The 25,941-nt window shown below is 38.9% G+C and overlaps 1 protein-coding gene and 1 pseudogene across 1 annotated transcript; one reads left to right on the top strand and one right to left on the bottom strand.

Annotated features, from left to right (window-relative positions):
- Positions 1 to 381: 381 nt before the first annotated feature.
- Positions 382 to 1,323, bottom strand: LOC121442034 (olfactory receptor 10J3-like). The gene has a single exon (XM_041643473.1). The coding sequence runs from the start codon at positions 1,321 to 1,323 to the stop codon at positions 382 to 384; it is 942 nt and encodes a 313-aa protein (XP_041499407.1).
- Positions 1,324 to 24,228: 22,905 nt separating this feature from the next.
- Positions 24,229 to 25,412, top strand: LOC121442038 (annotated as a pseudogene).
- The last annotated feature ends 529 nt before the right edge of the window (positions 25,413 to 25,941 follow it).

Raw genomic sequence — 25,941 nt, forward strand, 5'->3', positions numbered from 1 at the left:
TGACACCTTTAACTTCACCAGAGAAGGTTTGCCAAGATGTGTTCAAAATCATTTAGGATATGGCTAGACTTTGAATCTTTGTTTGTTTGTGTAAATAACCAAAACCATTATTAAAATGTCTGCAGTCCCACAAAAAAAAACACGAATAAAATCATGGAGGAGTGAGTAGCATAGGCGACCAAGATTTTATACCACACACTTCCATATATACTTTGAGTAGGACCCATATCAATGTTACTACTGAAGAAAGTAGTTCCTGTTTTATCAATCAGTTCCACTTAATTTAATTTTCTTGACTTTATACATAAAAACGTTATTGGAAGAGCAGAACAATAAACTTATACCTATAGCATAAAACAAACATCTTCCAAAAATATCCTATTAAGAGGAAAAGGGTCTAAGACAAATGGCCTTTCGTAGAGCCTCTTTGACCTCCTTGTTTCTCAAACTGTATACCACTGGGTTGAGCAGAGGAGTGATGACAGTGTAAGTCACTGAGATGAGTCTGTCCTGTGCAAGGGAACTCTGGGATTTGGGTTTTAGGTAGATGATTGAGGCACATCCATAGTGGATGATGACCACTGTGAGGTGGGAGGCACAGGTGGCAAATGCCTTTTTCCGACCTTCAGCTGAGGCAATCTTAAGGATGGTGGAAATGATGACAACATAAGAGATGAAGACAAGGCCCATGGGTAAGACAAGGACACAGACACTGACAACAAAGTTGATTATTTCGTTGATAGTGGTATCTGTGCAGGCCAGCTTCAGCAGAGGTCTCACATCACAGAAGAAATGAGCAACAACAAAGTCATCACAGAAGGGCAGGCCAAACACTGATGTAACCTGGATAATAGCCATGCCTAGACCAATTCCCAGTGATCCAGATGCCAAGTAGATACAAGCCTTCTTACCCATGATGACTGAATATCTCAGAGGGTTGCAGATGGCCACATAGCGGTCATAACCCATTGCTGTGAGAAGAAAACAGTTGTTGATGCCAAAAGTTAGATAAAAGAAGAGCTGGGTTGCACAGCCTTGGATATCTATGGCCTGGTAAGGATAAAGGAGGCCAGAGAGCATACGAGGAATGATGGCAACAGTGTAAAAAGTCTCAGAGATGGAGAGCATGCTCAGAAAAAAGTACATGGGTGTGTGGAGATGACGGTCAAGGCGGATAATAGTCACAATGATCACATTGCCTGACAGAGTCAGAAGATACAATGTCAGGAAAACAATAAAGAAGACAAGCCTGTGTTGCCAACCAAAGCTGGAGAAGCCTTCAAAGAGGAACTCAGTCACAAAGGTGGAGTTCTTCTTTGGCATAGAGGGAGGTAGAAGTTTCTGGGAGCTTGACAAAGGAAAGAAATGTATGGAGAGTCAAGTACAAAATAGAGTAGTCAGGGGCAAGATCCTTAGTAAGGAGCATGTCCTGCCCAGGCTGGGCTCAAGGCACCAATGTCATCAGAACTCAGCTACTGGTTCCTTGTGCAGTTTTCTCCTGTGCCCACCTGCTTCCTTGGGACTGTAGAGTAGTTAGAGGAGGATCCTTGGATTCAAGGCATAGAAAGAAATAATATGTAAAGTCAAGTTAAAGGGGACTTGTAGAGACAGTGACCTGATTTCAATTTTTCAACACTGTAGCCAGAAATTTGGATTGCTGAAGCATTTGGTAGTTCTATCTTTAAGTTTTAATGATCTTTTTTCCATATTGACTTCATCATTTTATGTTCCCACCAACAATATACAAGATTTCCAGCTTTTCCCAACCATTCCCAACTCTTGCTATATCTTCACGATAGGTTTGTAACATCAAATCTTCTCGCTGTTAGCAAATAACTCCTTGTGCTATAGGTTTACATTTCCCCCATGACTAGTGATAGGGAGCAACTTTCTGCACACCTTAATTGGAAACAAAACTTTTAACCATCAGACTCTTGCACATTTGTGGTAACTGTGGCTCAGTGCCTACGTGACAACTTATGGAAACAATTTAGATATCCCTAGACATAAGCTTGAGAAATGAAAACCTGACATACATTTAGAGCAGAACGTTATCCAGCATTACAGGAACTAAATACTGCATTTGTGGTATAATGGGTAAATATGTATTCTCATCACATTGCAAGTTAAATAGGTAATGGATAAATATGTATTATCATTATATTGCAAATTAAATGGGTGACTAACAGAAGAACAAATACTGAGTGGTTTCATTTATATGAGTTTTTAAAGTGTCAAGTGCTAAAAACAAAGAATGGTATTTACCAGAGGATAAGACCAAGGAATTATGGAGTGGTAATTCAACTGCTGTAGTATTTCAGTTATACAACAAAAATCAGGTTGTCATAGCATCCCTACAGAACAATACATATGGTTGATAATATTTCAGTGCCAACTTAAAATTTTTGAAGGTATTGATTTCATGTTAACTGTCTTACTACAAAAGGTGGGGGAAAAACATCAAGGGACATGGGAAGTCCTTTAAGGTGGTAAATATGCCTTTACTTGGTGGTGGTTAAGATTTCATGAATGATTGCCTATAGCCAACTGGTCACATGTACATACCAAATACACCCACTTTAGTAGGTATCCATTATCTTTTGGTAAAACTGTTTTGCTTTTATTTCATAATAAAGCTGTTTAAAGAAATCAAGACACAGCTTGTTGGTATTGAAAAACTAGATCTAGATCATGGAAAAGCAGTTGAGATATTAAATATGACCAACTCATTAGTTCTTCCCCTACACATCCTGAATTATGACACCTGAGATCAAATGAACACTTATCTAGTGAAGGGTAAAACCTATCATAGATTGGTAATTTTTTCATCATATCAGCTGTATTTAATGGCAAGTTCCCTATAAAGATCTTAAGATTTGTTCTCTACAGAATCCCATCCTAGTCTTTGTTGTCTCGATAAACTTGGTGCCCATCACCCACTGTCATTCTGAAAAATAGAAAAAGTTGCATGCTTACTCCTTGTCTTCCCAGAGACCCTGCCGTAACTATCCTCTCACATGACAAAACAAGGTTTCTATAAGGTAGTATAGGAATTCTTGAGATCTAGTCCCAAGAAGGAATGAGCATAAACGAGCCTGGAATTTTCCTTTCAAGGAAGAAATGAGCACCAGAGAGGGACAATTCATTTAATCGCAGAAAAAAAAACCATTGTCCTATGTTCATTTCATTTCTTCATTCTATTATGTATTTGGTGGAAAAAGGAGCTAGCCAATCTATACTTTCTGTCTTCCCATAATGATCTCAGCATGGAAGACTCAACTGGGGGAAATCTAACCTTGTTCCCTTAGCCATGCTAGGAAGTCAAGAGTCTAATAAATTGTTTCCCTTTCATTTCTTCATTCACCCCAAGGCAGTATCTCCTAAAGGTCTCTTTCCCGTCTCCACCCACTTCTTCCCTCTACTTCTCACCAATACTCAACAGCTGACATCTGTTGTCATTTCCTGGGTTGTTACCATTGTCTCTTATCGCATTTTCCTCATTTGGTTCATCAAAGCTCACATCTTGCTCCTGAATGCTTCAATCGTGTTTTTCCAAAGGATATGGTCATTAAATATTCCTGCATAAATTCTAAAATTGTTTTTTAAGCTTTTAAGCATAATATTCAAATTCACTTGAGAATTGATGATAGTAATACAGCAGAGATTTGCCATGGACATTAACCAGGTTAATGTTGGTGAAGACTCTGATCTGGCGCTCTAAACACAGAAAGCCCGTAAAAATGGGAATTTTATTAGTGGAGATTCCTTTTTACTCTGTAATGAGCCAGACTGCATTATGGTAGACTTGGAGGTAGGAGATTTAATTAAAAATTCAGGGATTTGTAAACAATCATATGAATATCCTAAACTTGACTTACGAGTTTTATTATTTCTCTCCCGTGTACACATAGGAATTTTTCATAGTCAAAGAATTAAACCTTTATGGGGCTAGGAGATGTTTCATTGATAAATACACTAACCGTGCAAAAGTGGCCACCTGAATATAATCCCTGACCCCATATAATGTTAAAAGGAGAGAATCAACTCCACAAAATTGTCATCTGACCTGAACATACATGCACAGCACAGGCACCTACACACACAAAGAAACACACACACACACCATTTACACATAAACACATAAACACAGAATACAGAATAATTTTTTACTATAACCCTTTCTGTATCACCCACATCTCAAAAGGGAACCCATGTCTGACTGCCTGGATGACCAGGAACCAGAGGCTGGAGAGCCCAGAGACCCAGAGTAGAACTAAGCACAGCTAGGGAAAAAGTCAATAAGATGATTATTAATGATATCCTGGTATACTCATAGATTAGTACCTAGTCTAATTGTCATCAGAGAAGCATCATTCAGCAACTGATGGGCACAGATGCAGAAAGCCATAAACACTAGGTAGAGCCAGGGAAACCCCACAAGAGGCAGGGTAAGGGTTGTAGGACACCCTAAGAACACAGCTCACTGAATCAACTCACCAGAGCTCATAGGGAATCACAGAGACTAAAATGACAATCATGTACTGTGTATGGGTATGAGCTAGGACCTCTGCATATACGCATGGTTGTGTAGCTGGATATTTTTGTGGGACTCCTAGAAATAGGAGTGGAGTGTCTCTGACTCTTGCCTGCTCTTGGGACTCCTTTCCTCCTACTGGCTTGCCTCATGCAGTTTTGATATGAGAGTCTGTGCCAAGTTTTTATTGTAACTTTTTATTTCTTGTTGGGTTGATATCCCTGGGAGACGTGTTCTTAAAAAAAAAAAAAAAAAAAAAAAAAAAAAAAAAAAAAACAGAAATAGTGGAGGAGTGAATCTGGAGGAGAGAAGAAGTGGAGAGGGATGTATGCACATATGCTGTCCTCACTAAGGTATAGAGTAAGTGAGGGAGTTTTAGCTTTGCTTTAATCCTTTCAGTGGGGATGCCCTTCATTTTATTTCTTTCTTAGACCAGAATAACCTAATTAAAACAGGTAAGAATATGTTTCAGTGGCTCCCTGATCCCTTGTTGAATTAAGGATCAAAGTTTGGAAACTATCAGCAATAAATCAGTCTCATTGCGTGTGTATACACTGAAATTCATGCATGCTATTTCTAAAATTACTCTCATTTATTTAGTGAAAAACCTCATTCGCGTCTATGACCTTGAGTATCCCTGCTTCCATTTTCCATGACTCCATTAATTAATTGTAAATTATTAACGTCTTTAAAGACTCTATTCCAGGACAAATATGTAGTAGACTCCAGGACACACAATAATCAGAAGAGAACAGAGAATAGGGTGGTACATAAAATGCATTGGCAAGAATAAAAGTATATAACTGGTTGTGAGACATTTAGATGAGGAGGGAAAGAAAAGAGGAAAAAAGGAAGTAATATAAAGATGGAAAGAAACCACCAAACTCAGAAAGTGTCTGTGAGTCTGAATTTTGTGTTACCTTTCCTTTCTATCAAATAAACAACTAAGGGTAAAAGCAAGGCTTGCCCATGGCCCAATATTACGTAAACAAAGTATCTCCAGATTTTCCTAAAGAAAAATTTTATTCTGTTGCTTCATGAACTTTTTAATTTTTCACATATTTTTGAGATTTTAATTTAATTGTGATATTTCTCCCTTCACTTTCGTGCCTTCAAACCTGCTCACATGTCTCTTCACTCGACCTCTAATTCATGGCCTCTTGTTTTCTTTACTACTGAATTTTTAATGTCTCCTATGCATTTTGGTTGCTATGTCCAAAACATTTTTATTTTATTCATCAAAATAATTTCTTCTGCAACTCACTATATTCAACGGTCACAAAAAGAGAACTCTGTTAGTGGTAGGGAGAAAAAAATGACCATGGTGGTCTTCATATGCTAGGAAATTACATCCTTGAAGAATCTTTGAAATATGACCCAATTAAAGGCCCTTGCTGGTTTTTATTTCACATCTCCATATTAATTAATGATTCATCTAGATTCCCAAGTTTCGAGAAATCATATTCTCCCACATGAGTAGTGGTGTTACCCATCTCCTACAGAATTCAGCTGTTTGTGTGGCAGCTGAACATGTCCTCCAGTGAAGTGGCCCACCCTAAATACTAAGGAAAATCACACTCACCAGGTATCCTCTTCCTTCCGGTTTTGTAAGGCTCTGCTCACAGGTGAGGTCCGTCCACCACCCTGGAAATGTGACCACCTGAAATAATAGGTTGCAGATCTTACTGGATTATAAAATGATTTATAGGTTTTGGTCAATGTCCTTCATAATATCATTATAAATCCACCCATTCCTAAACTTCAGGATGCAAAATAGTCTATGAGTTTCATTTTAACAGAGGCACCAGTGACTTATACACAAGTTATGGTCTAATTCTGCCTCTTTGCTGACAACTCTCTGACCACCCCTGAGAATGTCATACATAAAGGCAACCACTAAAGATAGAGACAATGCTGAGCGCACTCTTTCTGCGTCTGAAATCAAAATGAAGGACAGCAAGCTCTACAAGACATGCAGTCCAACTTGGTGGAGTAAATCAGAGGTGGGATAGTTAGAAGTAATATGGCCTAGGACTATCAATAAGATATTAAATCACTGTCCCAATTGTTAAGTGTCTCTCTCCAAAGTAACACTTTTTTCTCCCCAATGGACAGCAACAGAAGTCAAAATACAAACAACAAAGTACCCTGAGACCTTGTTACCGAGGCAGCTCATTGCCTAATCAGAATAACACAGGGGAAAACCAATCTGACTGAGGTATTAGGAACAGTCTCTGGGGTGAAAAGACTTTCATCTGAAGGTGAAAGTTTTCCTTCAGGAAGACGACAGGGTCCTTATTGGGATCTATGCCATGTTTTCAGCCCAATTCTCTAGTACCAACAGATGGGAGGGTAAGGCCTTATGAATTCTCAGAAGTCAACCAGTTACCTAGTAGGGTTTGAGAAAGGATTCCTACTGCTAGGCACACACACACACACACACACACACACACACACACACACACACACATGCGAGTGACCTCTGATGCTTTAACACTAGAATCAATGTTAAAATCTCTGGGTGAACTCATCGGTTTTGTCCCTGAATAAAACCTTTTATTTTTTTTTCATTTACCTCGGCACTGATTACCTCTCAAACTACACTCATTCTGAGGCCTTTAGCTCAACTTGAACTTGTATCTCAGTCTAACCAGATCATTTTTCATATACTACTTTCAACTTTCCATATCCTAAAAAACATCTATTGTGTTGTTATACCCTCAGAATTTGAGACAGTTTTTGCATATATTTAATTCTTTACTCATTTTTTGCAGGGATCTTATACTTCTAATTTAATTGTCATCACCATTATATGAAAACTTTTCCACTCATGCCCATTTTGTTATCTTATTGCACCTAGAACTAGCTATTCTAATAATCATTGCTGACACATTATATATGAGGTATAAAATATGAAACGATTGCTTTTTCATGTCAACTGAACATGTTGTAGCTCTTCTGGATTTTGTTTTATGTTATAAAATCTCAGTGCTGTCTGCCTTTGTCCACTCTTTGGTCTATGAGGAGACACTGAGGTATATGAATGGTTAGGCCTTCTTAGTTGCTTGCCATCATCACCATTGTTAATTGGCATTGCTGCTGCCATTTTCGGCTTCCCTCACAAGGTTTTTCCTGTGAATGCTCAGTTGAGGAGGCAGTTATTGGTTTAGACAGATTGTACACCAACACCCAGAACCCATCAGCTCTCATCTTCTGCTGATCAACCTATGCACATATTGCAAGCATGCAAAGGCCTTCTCGAGCTTTAAATAATATTTTATTTTCTCTCTCCATATCTATTTATCATAGTTCTTGAAGTTCTGGCTATAGCAATAAGTCAACAAAAGAAGATCAAGAGGATCCAAATTGAAAAGGAAGAAATCAAACTTTTGTTATTTGCTGATGATATGATTGTATATATGTGACCTAGCAATACTACTCTTGGGCATATACCCAAAAGATGCTCAGTCATACTACAAAGACATTTGTTCAACTATGTTCATAGCAGTTTGTAATAGCCAGAACCTAGAAACAACCTAGATGACCCTCAATCAAAGAATGGATGAAGAAAATGTGCACATTTACACAGTGGTAAAAATAAAAAACAATGACATCTTGAAATTTGCATGCAAATGGATTGATGTGGGAGTGATTTCTTATTAATAAAGAAACTGCCTAGACCCATTTGATAGGCCAACCCTTAGGTAGGCGGAGTAAACAGAACGGAATGCTGGGAGAAAGAAGCTGAGTCAGGGAGTCACCATGGTTCTCCCACTCCAGACAGACGCAGGTTAAGATCATTTCTGGTAAGCCAGCTCGTGGGCTACACAGATTAAAGAAATGGGTTAGATCCATACGTAAAAGCTAGCCAATAAGAAACTGAAACTAATGGGTCAGGCAGTGTTTAAAAGAATACAGTTTCCGTGTAATTATTTCGGGTAAAGCTAGCCGGGTGGCGGGACACAGCCCGCCGCTCCTTACTACAACAGAGTGGCGCCCAACGTGGGGCCCGAACCCACGACCCTGGGATTAAGAGTCCCATGCTCTACCGACTGAGCTAGCCGGGTGGCGGGACACAGCCCGCCGCTCCGTACTACAACAGAGTGGTGCCCAATGTGGGGCTAAATCCACTTAAAAACCTAAAAAGACTTAAAAATAAGGAAAAGATAGCTTTTTGCTGTTTGTGGGTGGCGTGCCACAGAGAGAAATTGTCCTGACTCAGCAGCAGAAAAAAACTGGCTGTTTTAAAATGCCGGCTTTCTGGGCTGTGCCGCCATTACGATCTCTGTCTGGCTCCTGTGGGAGACAGAGCTTTTAAATGGAACATTTGGAGTAAAGCTCTACGGCTTGCTTGATGGCAATGTGGACTGCTGTGTGCCTGGAACTGTGTGTGGCTCAGGGGCACCAAATGGCTCTGAGGCAGGAGCGGCTTGGCTCAGCTCTGCCATGCTAAACTGTGCTGGTCTCAGGCAGAAACTACCGTAATTACCATTAAAACAGCGCATTTAAGGTTTCAACTGGGCAGGACACAGGCGGTACCGTATTACCTGTACATGATGCAACTTAAGTTTTTAAGAACTGCTTAACATTTTAAAAAATGCTCCTGGATAGTAAAAAAAATGTTACAGATTCACAATAAAACAGATTCAGACATAAAAGACCACAGTGTTGGATGAGTGTACGTAGGCTTGAGAGAAAAAAGAAAAGAATATAGAGAATAAAGTTAATGGTTTAAAAAAAAAAAGGTAAAGTCTTTAAAGAGACAGAGTACAGATAGTTAAGAGATTAAAAGAAATAAAGAAAAATAAGCCACGTAAAAATGAAAAATTCACAGAGAGTCTGGATAATGTACATTGTGTTTTCTTTAAAATTTTTGACTGTGAAGGAGCTAAGTACAGAGAGACATTTCATTATATGGACTGCCAAGTGTAACCAGAACGGATATCATGAGGGTATGACTTCAAAATTTGGGTCTAAGGATATGATGCTTTGGAGAGAGTCTTCTTTTGTTTTCACAGAGGATGAGACTCTATGGATTTTTTCTATTACAATTTGGTATGATAGACCACGCCCTCCTGAAAGGTTGTGAACATCTTCAGAAAATTGCTTCGCTCAACTGCCAACTAAGATGAAACTAGCACACAGGTTATACCATAAAAGGCCTAATTAACGACGCCCCCATTCAGCAGGAAGCAGTTTGGAGAGAAAAAACTGCGCCCATGTTCCCAAAATATTGTTTGTAAATGTTCTTTTACATTTAAAGGGGGAAATGATATAGGTATGAGTAATTTACATTGGTGTGGATTTTACAGTCAATTTTGTTATATGTATATGTATTTCTGATCTTGATTAAGGTATTGTGATTGTGTAGTTCATTTAAAAATGTAATGTATAATTAAGAAATATAGGTTAATGGTTAATCATCAATAATAGTCAAGCTTGTAGTCATGTTAGTTAGATTTTCTAGATATATAGAGATACATTTCAATTAGATAGACATTCTTCATATCTTTCAAAGACTGCAGAACATGGCATTTAATGTTTTAATAACTTAGGACTTTTCATGACAATGAGACATATCTGCTCCTGGTGGTACCAATCTACTTCGAAAGGAAGATGGGCATCAAAGAGGATCCTTATGGAGTTGGATAGCCATTTGGGCAAGAAACTGCTCTTGCCTGGACTGTTGCATAAAATGGACACAGAGAACCCGCAGAGAGAGGACTGCTGAACTTGCCTAAAGGTGAGACGGTCTTTCGGGGTTCATGACTCATGAAAGAGTGCGAGACATTCTACAGGACACAACAGATAATGACTAAACTGTCTTTGGAATTTCCTGCTTCATAAAAATGTCTGCTGGATACTTTGGGCCTGAAGGCTGAAGATGGATGCCCCAACCATACAAAAGAACTTTGGGTGACTGTCCAGGCAGCAAGATGTCTCTGTCATTTCTAGAGTTTTCTTATTTCTTGTTTACTTAGGTAGTATTATATCCTTCTGGAGTCTTTGATGGAGTTGAAGAATGAATAAATATAGTTTTCCTTAGTTATGATAAAAGATAAAATAGATATAAATATTGTAACTGTAATTCTTGCTTGATAACTGTTTTGCTATATGTAATTTTACTATGTTAAAGTTAAAGCCTTTCTTTTTTGTTTAAACAGAAAAAGGGGAAATGATGTGGGAGTGATTTCTTATTAATAAAGAAACTGCCTAGACCCATTTGATAGGCCAACCCTTAGGTAGGCGGAGTAAACAGAACGGAATGCTGGGAGAAAGAAGCTGAGTCAGGGAGTCACCATGGTCCTCCCACTCCAGACAGACGCAGGTTAAGATCATTTCTGGTAAGCCAGCTCGTGGGCTACACAGATTAAAGAAATGGGTTAGATCCATACGTAAAAGCTAGCCAATAAGAAACTGAAACTAATGGGTCAGGCAGTGTTTAAAAGAATACAGTTTCCGTGTAATTATTTCGGGTAAAGCTAGCCGGGTGGCGGGACACAGCCCGCCGCTCCGTACTACAACAATGGATGGAACTAGAAAACACCATCCTGAGTGAGGTAACCCAGACCCAGAAAGATGAACATGGTATTAACTCACTCATAAGTGGATAGTAGCTATAAAGCAAGGGATATTGAGCCTATAGTACATGATCCTAGAGAAGCTAAGTAACAAGGTGAACCCTAAGAAAAACATATATAGCTCTACCTGAAAAGGGGAAACAGACAAGATCACCAGACAAAATTGGGAGTTTGGGGGTGGAGGGAGTAGGGAGGGCAAAAGGGGAGGACAAGGGGAGAAAGGGAGTGGGGAGGAGAACTTGAGGGAATGGGATAGTCAAGATGGAGGAAGGACAGAGATGAGAGCAAGGAAGGATATCTTGATTGAGGGAGCCATTATGGGGGCTAGCAAAAAAACTGACACTAGATAAATTCCCAGGAATCTTTTCCTGGCTCCACCATACAACGGGTGTAAGACTTAGCTGGCTGCAGCGAGTGTGCGTGGACTGCCACAATCTCCTCAGGAATCTAGGCCATTGCTAGGTCAAATGCCATACTCCCCTCATTCTTTTCACCAGCCCAGTAGCAATAGAGGTTGTGGCTAGGTGACCAAAGTTCTGCCACTTGCAGGGGAGAAGGCGAGGCCTTATTTTGACTTCTCCAAGACCTGGAGCAACCTGAAGGTGGCGTCAGATACACTGCCAGTGGGGGGTAGGAATATAATATTTGCAAACTCCAGAAATCTCTTGTTGTGTTACGAAGCGGCGGGCTGTGTCCCGCCACCCAGCTAGCTTTACCCGAAATAATTACACGGAAACTGTATTCTTTTAAACACTGCCTGACCCATTAGTTTCAGTTTCTTATTGGCTAGCTTTTACATATTGATCTAACCCATTTCTATTAATCTGTGTAGCCCACGAGCTGGCTTACCAGGAATGATCTTAACCTGCGTCTGTCTGGAGTGGGAGAATCATGGCGACTCCCTGACTCAGCTTCTTTCTCCCAGCATTCCGTTCTGTTTACTCCGCCTACCTAAGGGTTGGCCTATCAAATGGGTCTAGGCAGTTTCTTTATTAATAAGAAATCACTCCCACATCAATCTCTGCCTTTGTTTCTGCTTCATTTTAGCTCCTCTAGTTATCAAAATACATCTAAGCGACTGTACAGATAGTTGAATACTATTTCCTTGTCTCATATTTACAAATATTTAGTTTACTCCTGATTTTTTGCTCTGCCTTTCTCTTTCATTTTTTATTATCTATTATTTCTTTTTGAGCGCTCACTACTCACCTCTCCACTTGTGGGGCAGTTTTCTAGCAGAGTCCCTTACATACACCCTTGTACGCCTGTCCACACTTCTGTGAGTTTTGGGGTCAGGCCCACATTTTGGCACCATTTGTCAGGAATTAGCCTCAACAAAAATACCTCTTGTAGAAGTTTGGGGATTTGGAAAATATTAATAATGAATATGAAGTCATGAAAGAAAAATAAAATGGAGACACATACAGAATAGTATCGGGAGGAAATTGCAGTTAGTACTGAAATTTTGCCCACTTAAAATACCTCTGACCCCCAAAAGGTAGGAGTAAGGCAAAAGACTACATAAAGTGATACAAGGAAATGAACATAGAAATGGAAGGTCGTGGGCTGTGTCTGTCCGTAGTTAAATATTTAAATATTAGGTTGCTAGAACAAAACAAATCACACTCACACCCTAGACCAAAACAGTCTGTAGGCAAACCACTCCCTAGGTGGAATCCAAAGTGACCTCCTTAAGTGAACTGAAGCCTTAGTAGGATCCTTAGACTTTTGCTTGAGGTATAAACACATCTACTTCTCTACGCCTGAAGTACAAGGCCTGGTGAGGGTTGACAGTAACCTTGAGAGAGTTGAACTCTCTGCTCTAAATCTAAGTAGGTTCATTGAGACGGAAGCGCAATAACCTTGAAGGAACTAGAGGTAAGTCCCAACTCTCTGACCTTTGCCAAGGTAGACATAGGCTCATATTTTCAGTCCTCCACATTCCCTGAAGACTATGGTTGAATATATGTGAGGTAGCCATAAAGAAACTGATTGAACTCTATAGGTAGAGCAAGATCTCAATAAATCAAGTGGTACCAGGCACCTAGCAGACGTAGAGTATAGTTAGTTATTTAAAACAGTAGAAATAGTAAATAGTTATTTACTTACAGAACCCTTCGATGCTATTTTCTTGATCATGATAAGCTGAGAGCAAAAAAAGAATGGAAAATGGATCATAACAATTTTTAACCTCTACTGTTGATACTAAATCCTGACTTGAATTGCCATTACCTCTCACCTACATCTCCTCCTAGAGTCAGTTCATATTCCCAGAATTCCTGGAGACCATATCTTCTTGAGTATTTCTCTTATGACACTGATGCAAACATGTTATAAATGATTTTTGTTGCCCTACCTAGAGAACTGCATCAATCCACTCATCAAAGTGGCAGATTTTAAGATACACTTAACTTCCGGATATGACTGGTCAGTGTTTCTGAACTGACATTTATCCATAGCTAACAAGCAGAGTTCTGCTGAAGGCTCTTGAATGTCACATTAAGAAATGGAATCTTGCCAGGTAGTGGTGGTCCACACATTTAATCCCAGTACTAAGGATGCAGAGGCAGAAGCAAGTTGATCTCTGAGTTCAAGGCCAGTCTGGTCCACAGAGTAAGAAAAAAAGAAAAAGAGGAAGAAGAAAGAGGGAGGGAGGAAGGGAGAAAGAGAGGAAGGAGGAAGGGAGAAAGAGAGAGAGACAGAGACAGAGAGACTAGAGAAAGAAAGAAAGCAAAGCAAATAAATGGAATCTTGGCATTAGTGCTTTTATAATACCATTTAAGAGAGTTTGGTGATTCACAGGCATATTCTGGTTAATTTGTCATTGTATCAAATGAGATAAATGTGTTGGAAAGGCATTGCATATCTACCACTTTACCCCATTTCCTGAGTAAGCCATGACACTATCAGTTATGAGCAAGAGGAAGAAGAAGAAGAAAAGGTTCTGAAAAGAGCCCAATGTAAGCAATTCTACCACTAATATCTTGTGACCTAGTAGGTGCACTTTATTCCATACTGACATGTGTCTGAAGAGTATATTCCAAGAGGAGAGAGATGCCCCTTCATTCAAGTTCCCTACTCTGAGAATTGAAAGACTATTATGATTCTAGACATGATGAATTAGACACTATTCTGTCACGCTGCCATAGAGGCTCATACTGTAACCCCTTCGGATTTCTGTGAAAAGCCACACTTTCCACAGATAATCACTTTCTCAAAATTGGCTCCTAAGCCACAGGTGGCTAAAGACAGGATTCCAGACCATGTGTTAAGGTTTCTATGGTCGGTTAGCTTTGGAGGTCTCAACAATCCAGTGTCATCACTGTGTCTTCTACCAGGGCTCCAGCTCAAAGCATTCAAACCAGAAAATCAGAGTAGTCCCATAGTTCTTTCTGAGTGCCAAGCTGCATCTCTTGGATTCATTTCTTAGATTTCAATTAGAAGTTTATGTATGTTTGAGTCATTACTTCCTTAGAAGCTTTACCAGCTCAAACTAAGCCTGAACTTGTAAAAAGCGTTAGCTCCAATGTGATCCCTCTGTCACCTTTTCCTTGCACATTTTGGAGTGTTTCACATGTTGGAATGAGTTTCTATTAATTCATCAATTCTTTCCCACACCTTTTCTTTTCCTCTACCTTAAATTTCCTTCTATAACTTTAACTAGTTGACTGATATTTATATTCAATAGTCTATATAAAACTTCATGACCAAGAAAAATGTTGAAAGACATCAGCACATTAGCACAACTTATTCTCTATAGTTTTCCCTCCAGTATTTAGTTTCTTCTTCTAGTAATACCCTTGTGATATTTTTACTTTTAAATTTGCCTGCCTGGATAGGCAGTGTATATCTTAAACAACACCATCTTCTAAATCTAGCCCACAGTCCACTTCATAATCTATGAATCATAGAGTGCTCTCTCTGGCTAAAGGAGGGTAATCTCCTCTACCAATGGCATAAATGCATTATCTAGTTACCAAAGAGTTTTTACAGGACTGCATATGTCTAGACAATGCCCTGTTCAAACATATGAAAACATAGTATTGGCTTAACTACAGCTAACTATGTTCCCCTACTTAATAAGTCTATGGCAGCAAGCACCATTAATGGATTCATTGTGCTAATATCCACAGTCAACATACTTCCTGGCATGATAGTGGATAATATTTGTTTATTCAAGGAATGAAGAAAGCATCTTCAGACAAAGAATAGTAGGAAATTATTTCTTTGGCATGTTTATTCTGGGTTTTCTGGTTTGTTAACAAAACATGTTTCAGTTTCTGAAGTACAGGCTGTTCCTATGAGTCAGTAACCAAAGGTGCTGTGGGATAATGCTCTTATCACTGTAAGGATTTGGCACAGATATTGGTTGAATAAAACTCTGATTGGCCAGGGGCCAACTAGGAAATATAGGAAGGGGAACCAGACTAGGAGAATTCTGGAAAGTGGAAAGGCAGAGAGGAAACACAGTCACCAGCTAGATGCAGAGGAAGCAAGATGAGAATGTCTTACTGAGAAATAGTATCAAGCTATGTGGCTAAACATAGATTAGAATTATGGATTAATTTAAGTAGTAAAAGCTAGTTAATAATAAGCCTGAGCTAGTAAAGCAAGCAATTTATAATTAATGTAAGCCTCTGTGTGTTTCTTTGGAACTGAATGGCTGTAGAATCAGATGGGATAGAAACTCCCATCTAAACAAAGGCATAAAGTTTTACTCTACTAATTGCACTAATTCCTAATGAGGTCCCTGGGGTAGGGCCTCACACTAGTTCTCAGGTGCACCTTGTGCCCAGGAACAATTCTCAAGGGACGTCTTTACAATATTGGATTTGATAGGCCTGTTTCTCTGTCTGAGTAAACCCCAGACGGCACACTCAGATTTAGGGTTTCCAGAGCTATCTGCTCTGCTGAGAGACCCTCTGGGGCCAACAGAACCAAAGCTTTAGCCTGGCATTTGTGGCTGCATTATGAAAGCCCTTGCAACCCTCTGGAAATGCTGACATGCTGGCTTTGGGTTTTTTAAATTTTTCCACTCTGGATTCATGGAACATCCCACCCCAGGTCTTTCTGTTTGCAATTGTGGGCACCCCAGCTCCTAAGTAAATTTCTATGATATCCTGTTCTAAGATTTCAAGAAGTCCTTATTGGAATACCACAAAATAAAACAAAATAAAAAAGCATAAAAGAATTGATTTTTAAATTTTCTGGTTTTCTTCCATCTCCCTCTTTCCTTCTTAACGATTTTAATAATGAAGTTTTAGACTTTCCTGGTAACTTTCCTAATGGCTGGTGGAGACCTAAAGTGATATATAGCATCCTTGCAGGTTTCCTCTTAAATAATGGAAGAATCTGTTGACCGTCAAGCAAAGACAGTAAATAAGACTGCCTTTGTAATCCCAGAGTTGTCATCTGATACTCAGGGCCTAGGTGTCTTTTGAGGCAGTGATGCTGAGAGTTGGACATTGCTCTCACAGCCAGTTCTCCTTCTCCTTTAGTCCAAACATCATGCTTGAATATTCATTATTCATGATTTTTCTTCAATAAAAATAATTGACATGTGTGGTCATATATGCCAGGGCCTCACACCCATCTTGCCAATTAGTAAATATGTGAGTCTGGCAAGTGGTTTACTCCACTGAGTCTCAATTTCTCTATCAACAAAATGAGAATGATTTTGTAGTGGGAGCTGTGGGCCTCTTCCCACAGCCCGGCTCCTGGCCACCGGCTAGCTTATGCCCCAAAATAACAACACACAAACTGTATTCTTTTAAACATTGCTTGGCCCATTATATCTAGCCTCTTCTTGGCTAACTCTCGCACCTGGACTAGCCCATTTCTAATAATGTGTGTAGCAGCCCAAGGTGTGCTTACTGGGAAGATTCAAGCCTACATCCATCCTGGGTCGGAGCTTCATCGTGTCTGCCCCAGAGAGGAGAGCTATCGAGTCTGAGCTTACTTCCTCTTCCTCCCAGCATTCTGTTCTGTTTTCTCCACCCACCTAAAGGCTGGCCTATCAAATGGGCCAAGGCAGTTTCTTTATTAGCCAATGACCTTCCTCCATCATGATTTGTGTATCTACACAGAAAGTTTGATGAGTTAAATCACAAACTTTCACCAAAGAGCACATTTTAGTCAAATGTTATTTACTGTTGTTTCTATTTCTCCATTTCTAATTCATGGGCCAAAATTGTAGTTCTAACAATTTTTGCCTTCTATAAGCTACTTTGATTTTATTTTGTATGATCAGTCCTGTGTCAGGAGACTTGTTCTGTGTCTTTTCATAAACATAATCTGGGCGTTTAGTCTCTACTTCAGAAAAATAAATATACTTGGCCCAACCCATATGAGCGTGTACATTAAGTGAATATATAGTACATTGCCTATGAGATTCTATACATGCTTGAAACAGAAAACTAAAAGGGAACACAATTCTTCCCCATCCTTCCCCTTCCCACCAGGTGTTAAGAGCTGTGTTACAAGCATATAACACCGGCTGTGTGGTGGTGACACATGCCTTTAATCTCAGGACTTGGGAGGCAGAGATTGGTGGAACTCTGTGAGTTCAAGGCCTGCCTGGTCTAGAATAGCTTCTTCCAGGACAGCCCAGGCTCCTACACAGAGAAATCCTGTCTTAAGCAAGAAAGCAAACAAACAAGTGTGTAACACCAACTCCATGACTGTGACTCTTCACAGAGAACACCCAACCAACCCCTAAGAAAATAAACAAATCCCTATGTCTAATACTACACTCCTAAAAAGAATGCATTCTTTTTCAGCCATCACCATTTCATCTGTCAGTCCTTCCGCTAAGGTGATTTTTTTCTTCTAGTGTTGGGATTTTTCAGCAGCAGAGGGTCTGGAGCTACATTTAGGATATCCAGGCTGCAGAGTTACCCCTCCATATCTGTGACTCTGGTAATTCTTTTGTCCTTTTTGGAATTATTTCTTCATGTGTCTACCATGTAGCTACTTCTAAAGAAGAAAAGATCCTGTAGGCAAAAGTCCACGTACTTTTCTCCTATATTTTTTTAGAAATAGAACTGCTTATCTAAATGCGAACTAGGAATTGAAAATAAACTCAAGAGCCATTCATGTGTCCCTTCTGAATAATTGTTGTAGCCAACATCTTCATCTGCTTGTCTTTTTCTATACTGGCAGCCTTCCAATTTCACCACTTAACGAGTGCTGTAGACATTACTGCTTCTGTCTATCTATATATCAGTTTTTATTTTGTTTGGCTACTTCAGACACTTCTTACGCCTGCAATGGCCCTACAGGTAAGAATCATGTGCTCTGCATCTCACAGCCCCTAAGTTCTGAAGTCTAGATTTTTACTTAATTACTGAATCCTAGCACTGGGTCCCCAAAGCAGAGCTTCTGTGGACATCTAACAAAAGGATAAGTATCTTCCTGCAGATAGGAAGTGCTCAAAACCATTATTCTCTCATGCACTGGTTCATTTAACAAGTATTTTTAACAGCCTAAACGAAATCAAAAATTGGGATTGGATCTAGAAGTATGCATCTATACCAGTATGTGCTCTGTAATCAAGGAGCTCATTTGATAGTCAAATAAGTAATTGCAATCACATGTGACAAGAGGATCAAACAATAAATAAAATGTCAAGAATAAATGATAAGAGGAATATATAAATGGAAAACAGTTTGAGACTAGAGGGAAGGAGATTTGTTAACCCCTACCTATGATATAATATGGATTCATTATTGTTCAGCCCTCATTTTTCTTCCCTCTGTGATTTCTTTACCCTGCTTCAGCATCACTTCTTACTTGAACCTTAACGCAAGTACTGATGTTTGAAAGGCAAATCCTCTCCTTTCTTTGGATGCTCCTGGGACGTTAATCTTGTGTATACATATTAGTATTAGTTAAATTAAAAACAAATTTGAAAATAATCAACCTAAAATTGGAGTGACCTGTGTTGTCTCCATAGATCAATTTGCCACTAGGTTAAACAGTGAGGGATTGTCCTAGAATTCATAAGCATAATCATTTATTTCAAACCTCTTTAGGATGCTTCATTAAGGTTTGGAAATTTTCTTCATAAGTGCCTTTATTCGTGAGTACTTGATATTGTTTGAAATGATGGTAAATGTTTTATTTCCTAGTTTTAACTTGCTATAGTTTGTTAAATACCAAAATGTAGGAAAGTTTGACATAAAAAGCTTTGTGCCAAAAACTTTTCTAAGGTCTCTTAATTCTGACAAAACTTGTCAGTAACATTTTTTGAATTTCCTATGATTGTAGTCTGTTTTTTAAAAAGCTAGGTTTATTTCTTTCTTCCTTCCCAATCTTTGACACTTCATTTTCTTTTTCTTACCTTACAGGACTGGTTAAAGAGAAGTAGAAAAAGGCATGAGATTTATCTTGTTCGTAATCATGAAGAAAACCCTTCCTGACCTTAAACCAAGTATGGTGCTGACTATAGGACTGCTGTCTGCTTTTATCCGCTGAGAAGAAGTAGTATATTCTCAGCTTTCTATAGGTTCTCCTTGAGTACAAATATTGAAAAAAAAATATGTAGCCTGTATCAGTAGCAATCCAAATAATTATTTGCATTTTCTCCTTTAAACACTTTTTTTTATTAAATGTAATTGGATCCTTCTAATTTTAAAAAAACTTTCCACTCTAAAACAAATCTTCATTGTTTGACTGTTTTATATACTGATAGATTTAATTTGTTAACATCTCATATAAGAATTTGTCTATATTTCAGTTCAGTGGCAGATTGCCTTAAAGGTGTTTTTATGACAATGTAACATTGTAATTCTATTAATATTGACGTTTTGAATGAAATTTCTCATATTTTTCCTCTAATTGGAGTACTTTTTTTCTTGTCTCTAAGGTGTTTAATTTTTTAAATTGATTTTTATTAAGCTCTACATTTTTCTTTGTTCCCTTTCCTGCCTCTTCCCTCCCCTCTTCAACCCTCCACCAAGGTCCCCATGTTCCCAATTTACTCAGAAGATCTTGTCTTTTTCTACTTCCCATGTAGATTAGAGCTATCTAAGTCTTTCTTAGTGTCCTCACTGCTGGGTGATCTGGCTGTGACATCTGTCACCCCATTGATCGCCAGGGTTGATTCAGTTGATCTGGCTGGCTAGGCAGGTGTCACCTTCCTCCCTCACCACTCCATATGTGTCGCTCCTGAAGCTGCATGCTGGGTCGAAGAAGACGACATTCCCTGAATAGAGGAGGACTGGTCTTCCATCAAGGGTTTATGAGGAGCTGAGCTCCCCTGCTAGAACCTCCAAACAAGCTCTCAAGGTCTAATTGGAGTTCTTTTTTTTTATTTTTTGAGATTATTTTGGTAGAGGCCACTTGTTTCATTCCCAGCTGCTCAGGCCCAAAAGCCACAGCCTCGTGGTGATACACAGATTAATAGAAATGGGTTAAATTAAGGTGTAAGAGTTAGCCAATAAGAAGCTAGATCTGATGGGCCAAGCAGTGATTTAAATAATATAGTTTCTGTGTGGTTATTTCGAGGCTGAGCTGCTGGGAACCAACAAGTGACCTCCTCCTACAAGATTATAATATAAATTACATTATTTCTCTCTTCTCCTTCCTGCCTCCAAACCTTCTCATATACCCTCCCTTCTTCTCTTTCAGATCCATGGCCTTTAATATCATGAATCGCTACTACATGTATAGATATTCCTAAATATAAACTGCTCAGTCTTTTATGTGTGTTTTCAGGGCTGACCATTTGACACCAATTTATACAATGTTCTCAGGAGATGACTGTCTGTCTCTCCCAGCATTCCTCCCTTGTCTGTGGTTCTTTGTATATGGTTGAAGCCTTGTGACTCACTGCCATCCATTTTGACATGTCCATTGGTGTCCATTATTTATATCATGTTTGGAGTGTAGAAGGAGTGGCGGGTTGCGTTCTCGCCCAGCTCCTGCACAGCTAGCTTTACCCGAAATAATTGCATGGAAACTGTATCCTTTAAAACACTGCTTGGCCCATTAGCTCTAGCCTCTTACTGGCTCTCACATCTTGATTAACCCATTTCTATTAATGAGTGTAGCACCATGAGGTGTGGCTTACTGGGAAGGATCTTAACCTACATCCATCTTGGAGAAGAGAGCTATAGCATGTGTCTGAGGCGTCTGCCTCATTGCCTTCTTCCTAGCATTCTGTTTTGTCTACTCCACTCACTTAATTTTCTGCCCTATCAGGCCAAACAGTTTCTTTATTAATTAACCAATGAAAGCAACAGATAGACAGATGATTCTCCTCTATCACTGGACAGTCTAGATGGTGACACTTCATGGATGTAGCTTCCTGCATTAGTAAGGGCTCAAATCTCACAGCAAATTCCTTAATCCTTTGCCCATTCCAGAAATATTCAGTGAGCCTTGGTTGCAAGACTGCTTTGTAGATGGATCCATAGGGGCAGGGCTCCACAATCCTGGATTTTTATTGTATCTAGTTTTCCTACCGGAGAATTGGTGCTGCTTTCTGTGGGTTGGGCCTTCCTACATCAATTGATCATTAAGACAGCCTCCCAAAGACATGGCTACAGACAAACCTGATCTAGGCAATTCTCCAATTGAAGTTTCTCCTTTAGATGATGCTAAGATCTGTCAATTTGAGAATTAAGTTTGATCAAGACAAAGGGCTTTTTAGAGGTTTAGTTTACTTGTTTACTCATTGCTTCTTTGAGAAGTTCACACAGTATGTTTTGATCATTTTCATTGCTCCCCAACTGCTTCCAGACATACCCTTTCCCTATCCACCCAAATTTGTATCCCTATTTAACCCATCAAGTTCAATTTGTTTTCTCATATATTCTTAGATGTGTGACCTTCCACTGATGCATGGTCAACTTACCAGGGACAGCATTCAATCTTAAAAACAAAACAAAACAAAACAAAACTGAATATTCCTTTCCAAGAAGCTACCAATTTACAATAGCTAATCTGCTTGCTGTGGGATTTCATATATGCCTCCTTTCTCTCAGTTGAGATCTTGTCAGATCTTGCACAAGAACTGTGTATGTGATATTTCTCCTGACTTCTTTTGTGCAACTGTGTTGTTATGTCTGGAGGACGTAGGTTTTCCTGTATTCATTGTCCATCTCTGGCTCTTACAGTGTTTCTGTCCCTTCTGCTGAAATGATGCCTGAGCCTTGGGAGGAAGAGAGGTGATCTAGATTATGTAGGAAGCTTCTTGTTTGTTTCCGCTGCCCAGACCCAAAATAATCATACAGAAATGGCATTAATTACAACACTGCTTTGTCATAATTGGCTTATGCATACTTCTAGCTCACTGTTACATCTTGAATTGACCCATTTCTATTAATCTATATGTCACCACAAGGCTCATGGTTTCTTGGTAAGGTTCTCCAGCATCTGTCTCCTTCAGCAACTACATGGCATATCCTTGATGCCACCTACTTTCTCTATATCTCTTCCAGCCTGGCTATAGTCTGCCTTGCTATAGACCAAAGCAGCTTTACTCATTAACCAGAAAAAGCAGCACATATACATATGGACTTTCCACACCATTAGATGACCATTTTGTGAGCCTAATCTAAACCTTGGCCAGATCTAGATATCTATATGAATCACCACCTACTTTCAGCAGACTGTTCTCTGATGAGGACTGAGATAAGCATTCATCTATGAGTTTAAGGATATGTCATTAGGAAACAATTTGATATGTATATTTAAAGAATGATTGCTGTAGGTTCTCCAATGGGACGTAGAACCTGACTAGGCACAGGTTTTGGCTCAACAATAGTGCCGAGTACAAGTTTTCTCAATTAAATATCAGTGACAGATTCCTAGGAATGTAACCATTACATTTCACTAAAATTATATTGAAATAAAATTGTGAAGCTACTTTCCCTCATTTCTGGGACTCTAAATCTTCTTGACTTATGTTCTTTATTGATTATTTAAAAAGTTTATTCATGTCTTCTCTTATTTTCTTGGTTAATTTCACTAACATCCTACATTCACACTTATAAACATTTGCCTTTATATGTCTTATTATTCTATTCTTATTTTATGTTATTATCATCTACTTCCTATTATTTTTCTTCTTAATTTAATTTTTGTCTTTTTTTAAATTTTTATGAGATGAACATTCTGATATTTTAGCCTTTTTAAAAAATAAACATCTTAAGGAATAATTTTACATCTAGTAATCTTCTGTGTAAATCACACATGTTTTGGTATATCATTATTTTGTTACTATTTGGTTCAAAATAGTTCCCAGATATGAAAAAAAAACAAAAACAAAAAATAGTTCCCAGGTATCATCGTGAGCTCTTGTAACCATGGATTAGAATCCCAAACATCAACTTTTTTCGAATTATCTATTTTGTTTTTGAAAACATATGAATTGTTTATGCTTTACTCTTAAGAATGCGATTATTTTCTAAAAGATAATCTAATTTTAAGAGACATTCAAAACAAATTTCATAGCCTATTCACAATCATTATATAAAAGATCAAGATGTACATAGAAAGAATACTTTACGTCAGGTTCTTAGGTGAAGCTAATTAAATTCTATCCGCATTTCTAGTTTAAGGAGACAGTCTACCATTTCTGGTGAAATGAGTTGACATTTTTGTAGTTATTTAATTTCATTTTGTGAGTGCTCTTTTTCATGCAGGTGCACATGTTTATGCAGACATGTATGCACGTGTATGCATGAGTACAGGTGAGGAAACCATGTGCCAACCACAGCTATTATTGTTTAGACATCAACTTAGACTTACATTTTTTAGTTTTCTAAGTCAGTCTTTATTTGCCTAGAACTCTGTTCTAGGCTAACAAGTCAGTGAACCCCAGACTTCTGTCTGTCTCCATCTCCTCAGTATTGCGATTACAAGCAATTCCTACAATAACTTCCTCTTATTTACATATTTTTAAAATGTAAGTTCTAGTGATTGGGTTTAGGGTGCTGTTCTTAGGAAATGAGGACTTTATGGATTAAATTTCCTTACAGCTCCATCCAGGCAGTTTTGAATTGATCCTACTTTATAGGATCATTGCTCTGCAGGGTACTCAGGGTCATCCCTGACAGGAAGACATAGTGTTGACCTTCTCTTTATCTTTTGGATCTAAGGTCCTCAATGAAGAGAGCCAAGTGCACAGAGATAAGGGAGTTTGTTTTATAGAATTTATCCAATTTGTAAGAATACCAACTCACTCCATTCCCCCTCCCTCTTAAGAATGAAGAGCAGTCCAGATTCCCTGCCCTGTGGGTGGGGGGAGGGGTAGAGGGGGACAGGAGTGGGGGGAAGGGGCGATGTGTGGGAGGAGGGGGAGGGAAATGGGAAACCAGGAGGAGGCTGAAATTTTTTTCAACAACTAAAAAACAAAATAAATTAAAAAAAATAAATAAATAAAATTCCAGTAAATAAAAATAGCATTTTAACTAAAAAAAAAAATACCACTTACCAATTCACACTCTTTGTTGTCTTCTTTGTCCTGCACATCCTGACTCTGGCTGGCAATGTCATCATTGTGACCATTATCTGTATTGACCAGAACCTTCATATCCCCATGTATTTTTCTTAAGTGTTCTCTGAAAAGAGCTTCTGGTCCCTGGTTATCACCCCACAAATGCTTGGTAGCCTGTGGTTCTAAGCCAAACAATCTTCCTGGAGTGCTGTGAGATGGAGCTCTATGTTTTCCTCGGATTTGGAATCACCAGCTGTCTGCTGTTAGCAGTCATGGGTTATGATTGTTATGTGGCTATCTACAATGGACTTCATTATAGTGCCATCATGAATTGGAGTGTATGTGCCATCCTGACATCTTCAGTCTGTGCCATGCGGTTCCTTCTCTCACTAGTTTAGGCTACATCCATTTATAGGCTGCCCTTTTGCAACTCACTGATTAAATATTTCTTCTGTGATGACCGACTTGTTTTGCATGTGGCTGTGCAATATCAGTCATCAAAGACATCTTGACATTAGTTCTCAGTCTCCAGGCAATCACAGCACCTGCCACTTTCCTATGCATCTCCTATGTCCTCATGATGCCCACCATTCTCAAGATTGACTCAGTTGACAGCCAGAAGAAAACTTTTGCTATCTGTATGTCCCACCTCACTGTGGTAACAATCTACTATGGTTGTGCTTCCATTGTCTACTTCAAGCCCAAGTCAGAGAATACCAGGAACCAGGACCAGCTGATCACAGTGACTTGCTCTGTTATAACACCTCTACTAAATCCTGTTGTATATAGTCTGAGAAACAAAGAAGTCCAGGATGCTCTACAGAGAGTAATGGGGCGAAAATCCTTATCATAGTTGTTAATTTATGTCCAAATAGTTTCATCTTTTTCTTATGGAACTTGATAGGAAAAGTTATATTGCCAGGGTTTCATGTGATTAGGAGTTTTATACATCATAGCCAAGGCCAGGGAGAGGGCAAAAGTGGAACTGGGAGCCAGCCTTTCATAATTCCATTCTATTTCCTCAGCCTCTTTGTTAACATAATAAAAACACAGGTCACTTGCAAGACCTGTGCACAGACAGCCATTGGCCCTACTCCAAAAGATAATTACAAGGTCAAAGTATGATCTTATGTTCATTCCAAGCTTAAATTTAAAGGAACCAATCTATTTCTCATTGAATTATAAACCACACACTAAACATTACTCAATGGAATATTCTCTTAATATAAATTAGTTGCTTGAGCAAGTGGTGAGTAGGAGGGAAATATACAAACATCTAACTGCCTTGTGTTTTAATAAGATATGCAATGCAAAAACTAAAGAGATCTTTTAAGAAATGGATCTCGAATGAACTAAAACTTCCCAAACTATCTTCAAGCAGC

Source organism: Microtus oregoni, unplaced genomic scaffold, assembly GCF_018167655.1.
Source record: "Microtus oregoni isolate MIOR12 unplaced genomic scaffold, Mior012 000086F_ref0000336, whole genome shotgun sequence".
Classification (NCBI taxonomy): Eukaryota; Metazoa; Chordata; class Mammalia; order Rodentia; family Cricetidae; genus Microtus; species Microtus oregoni.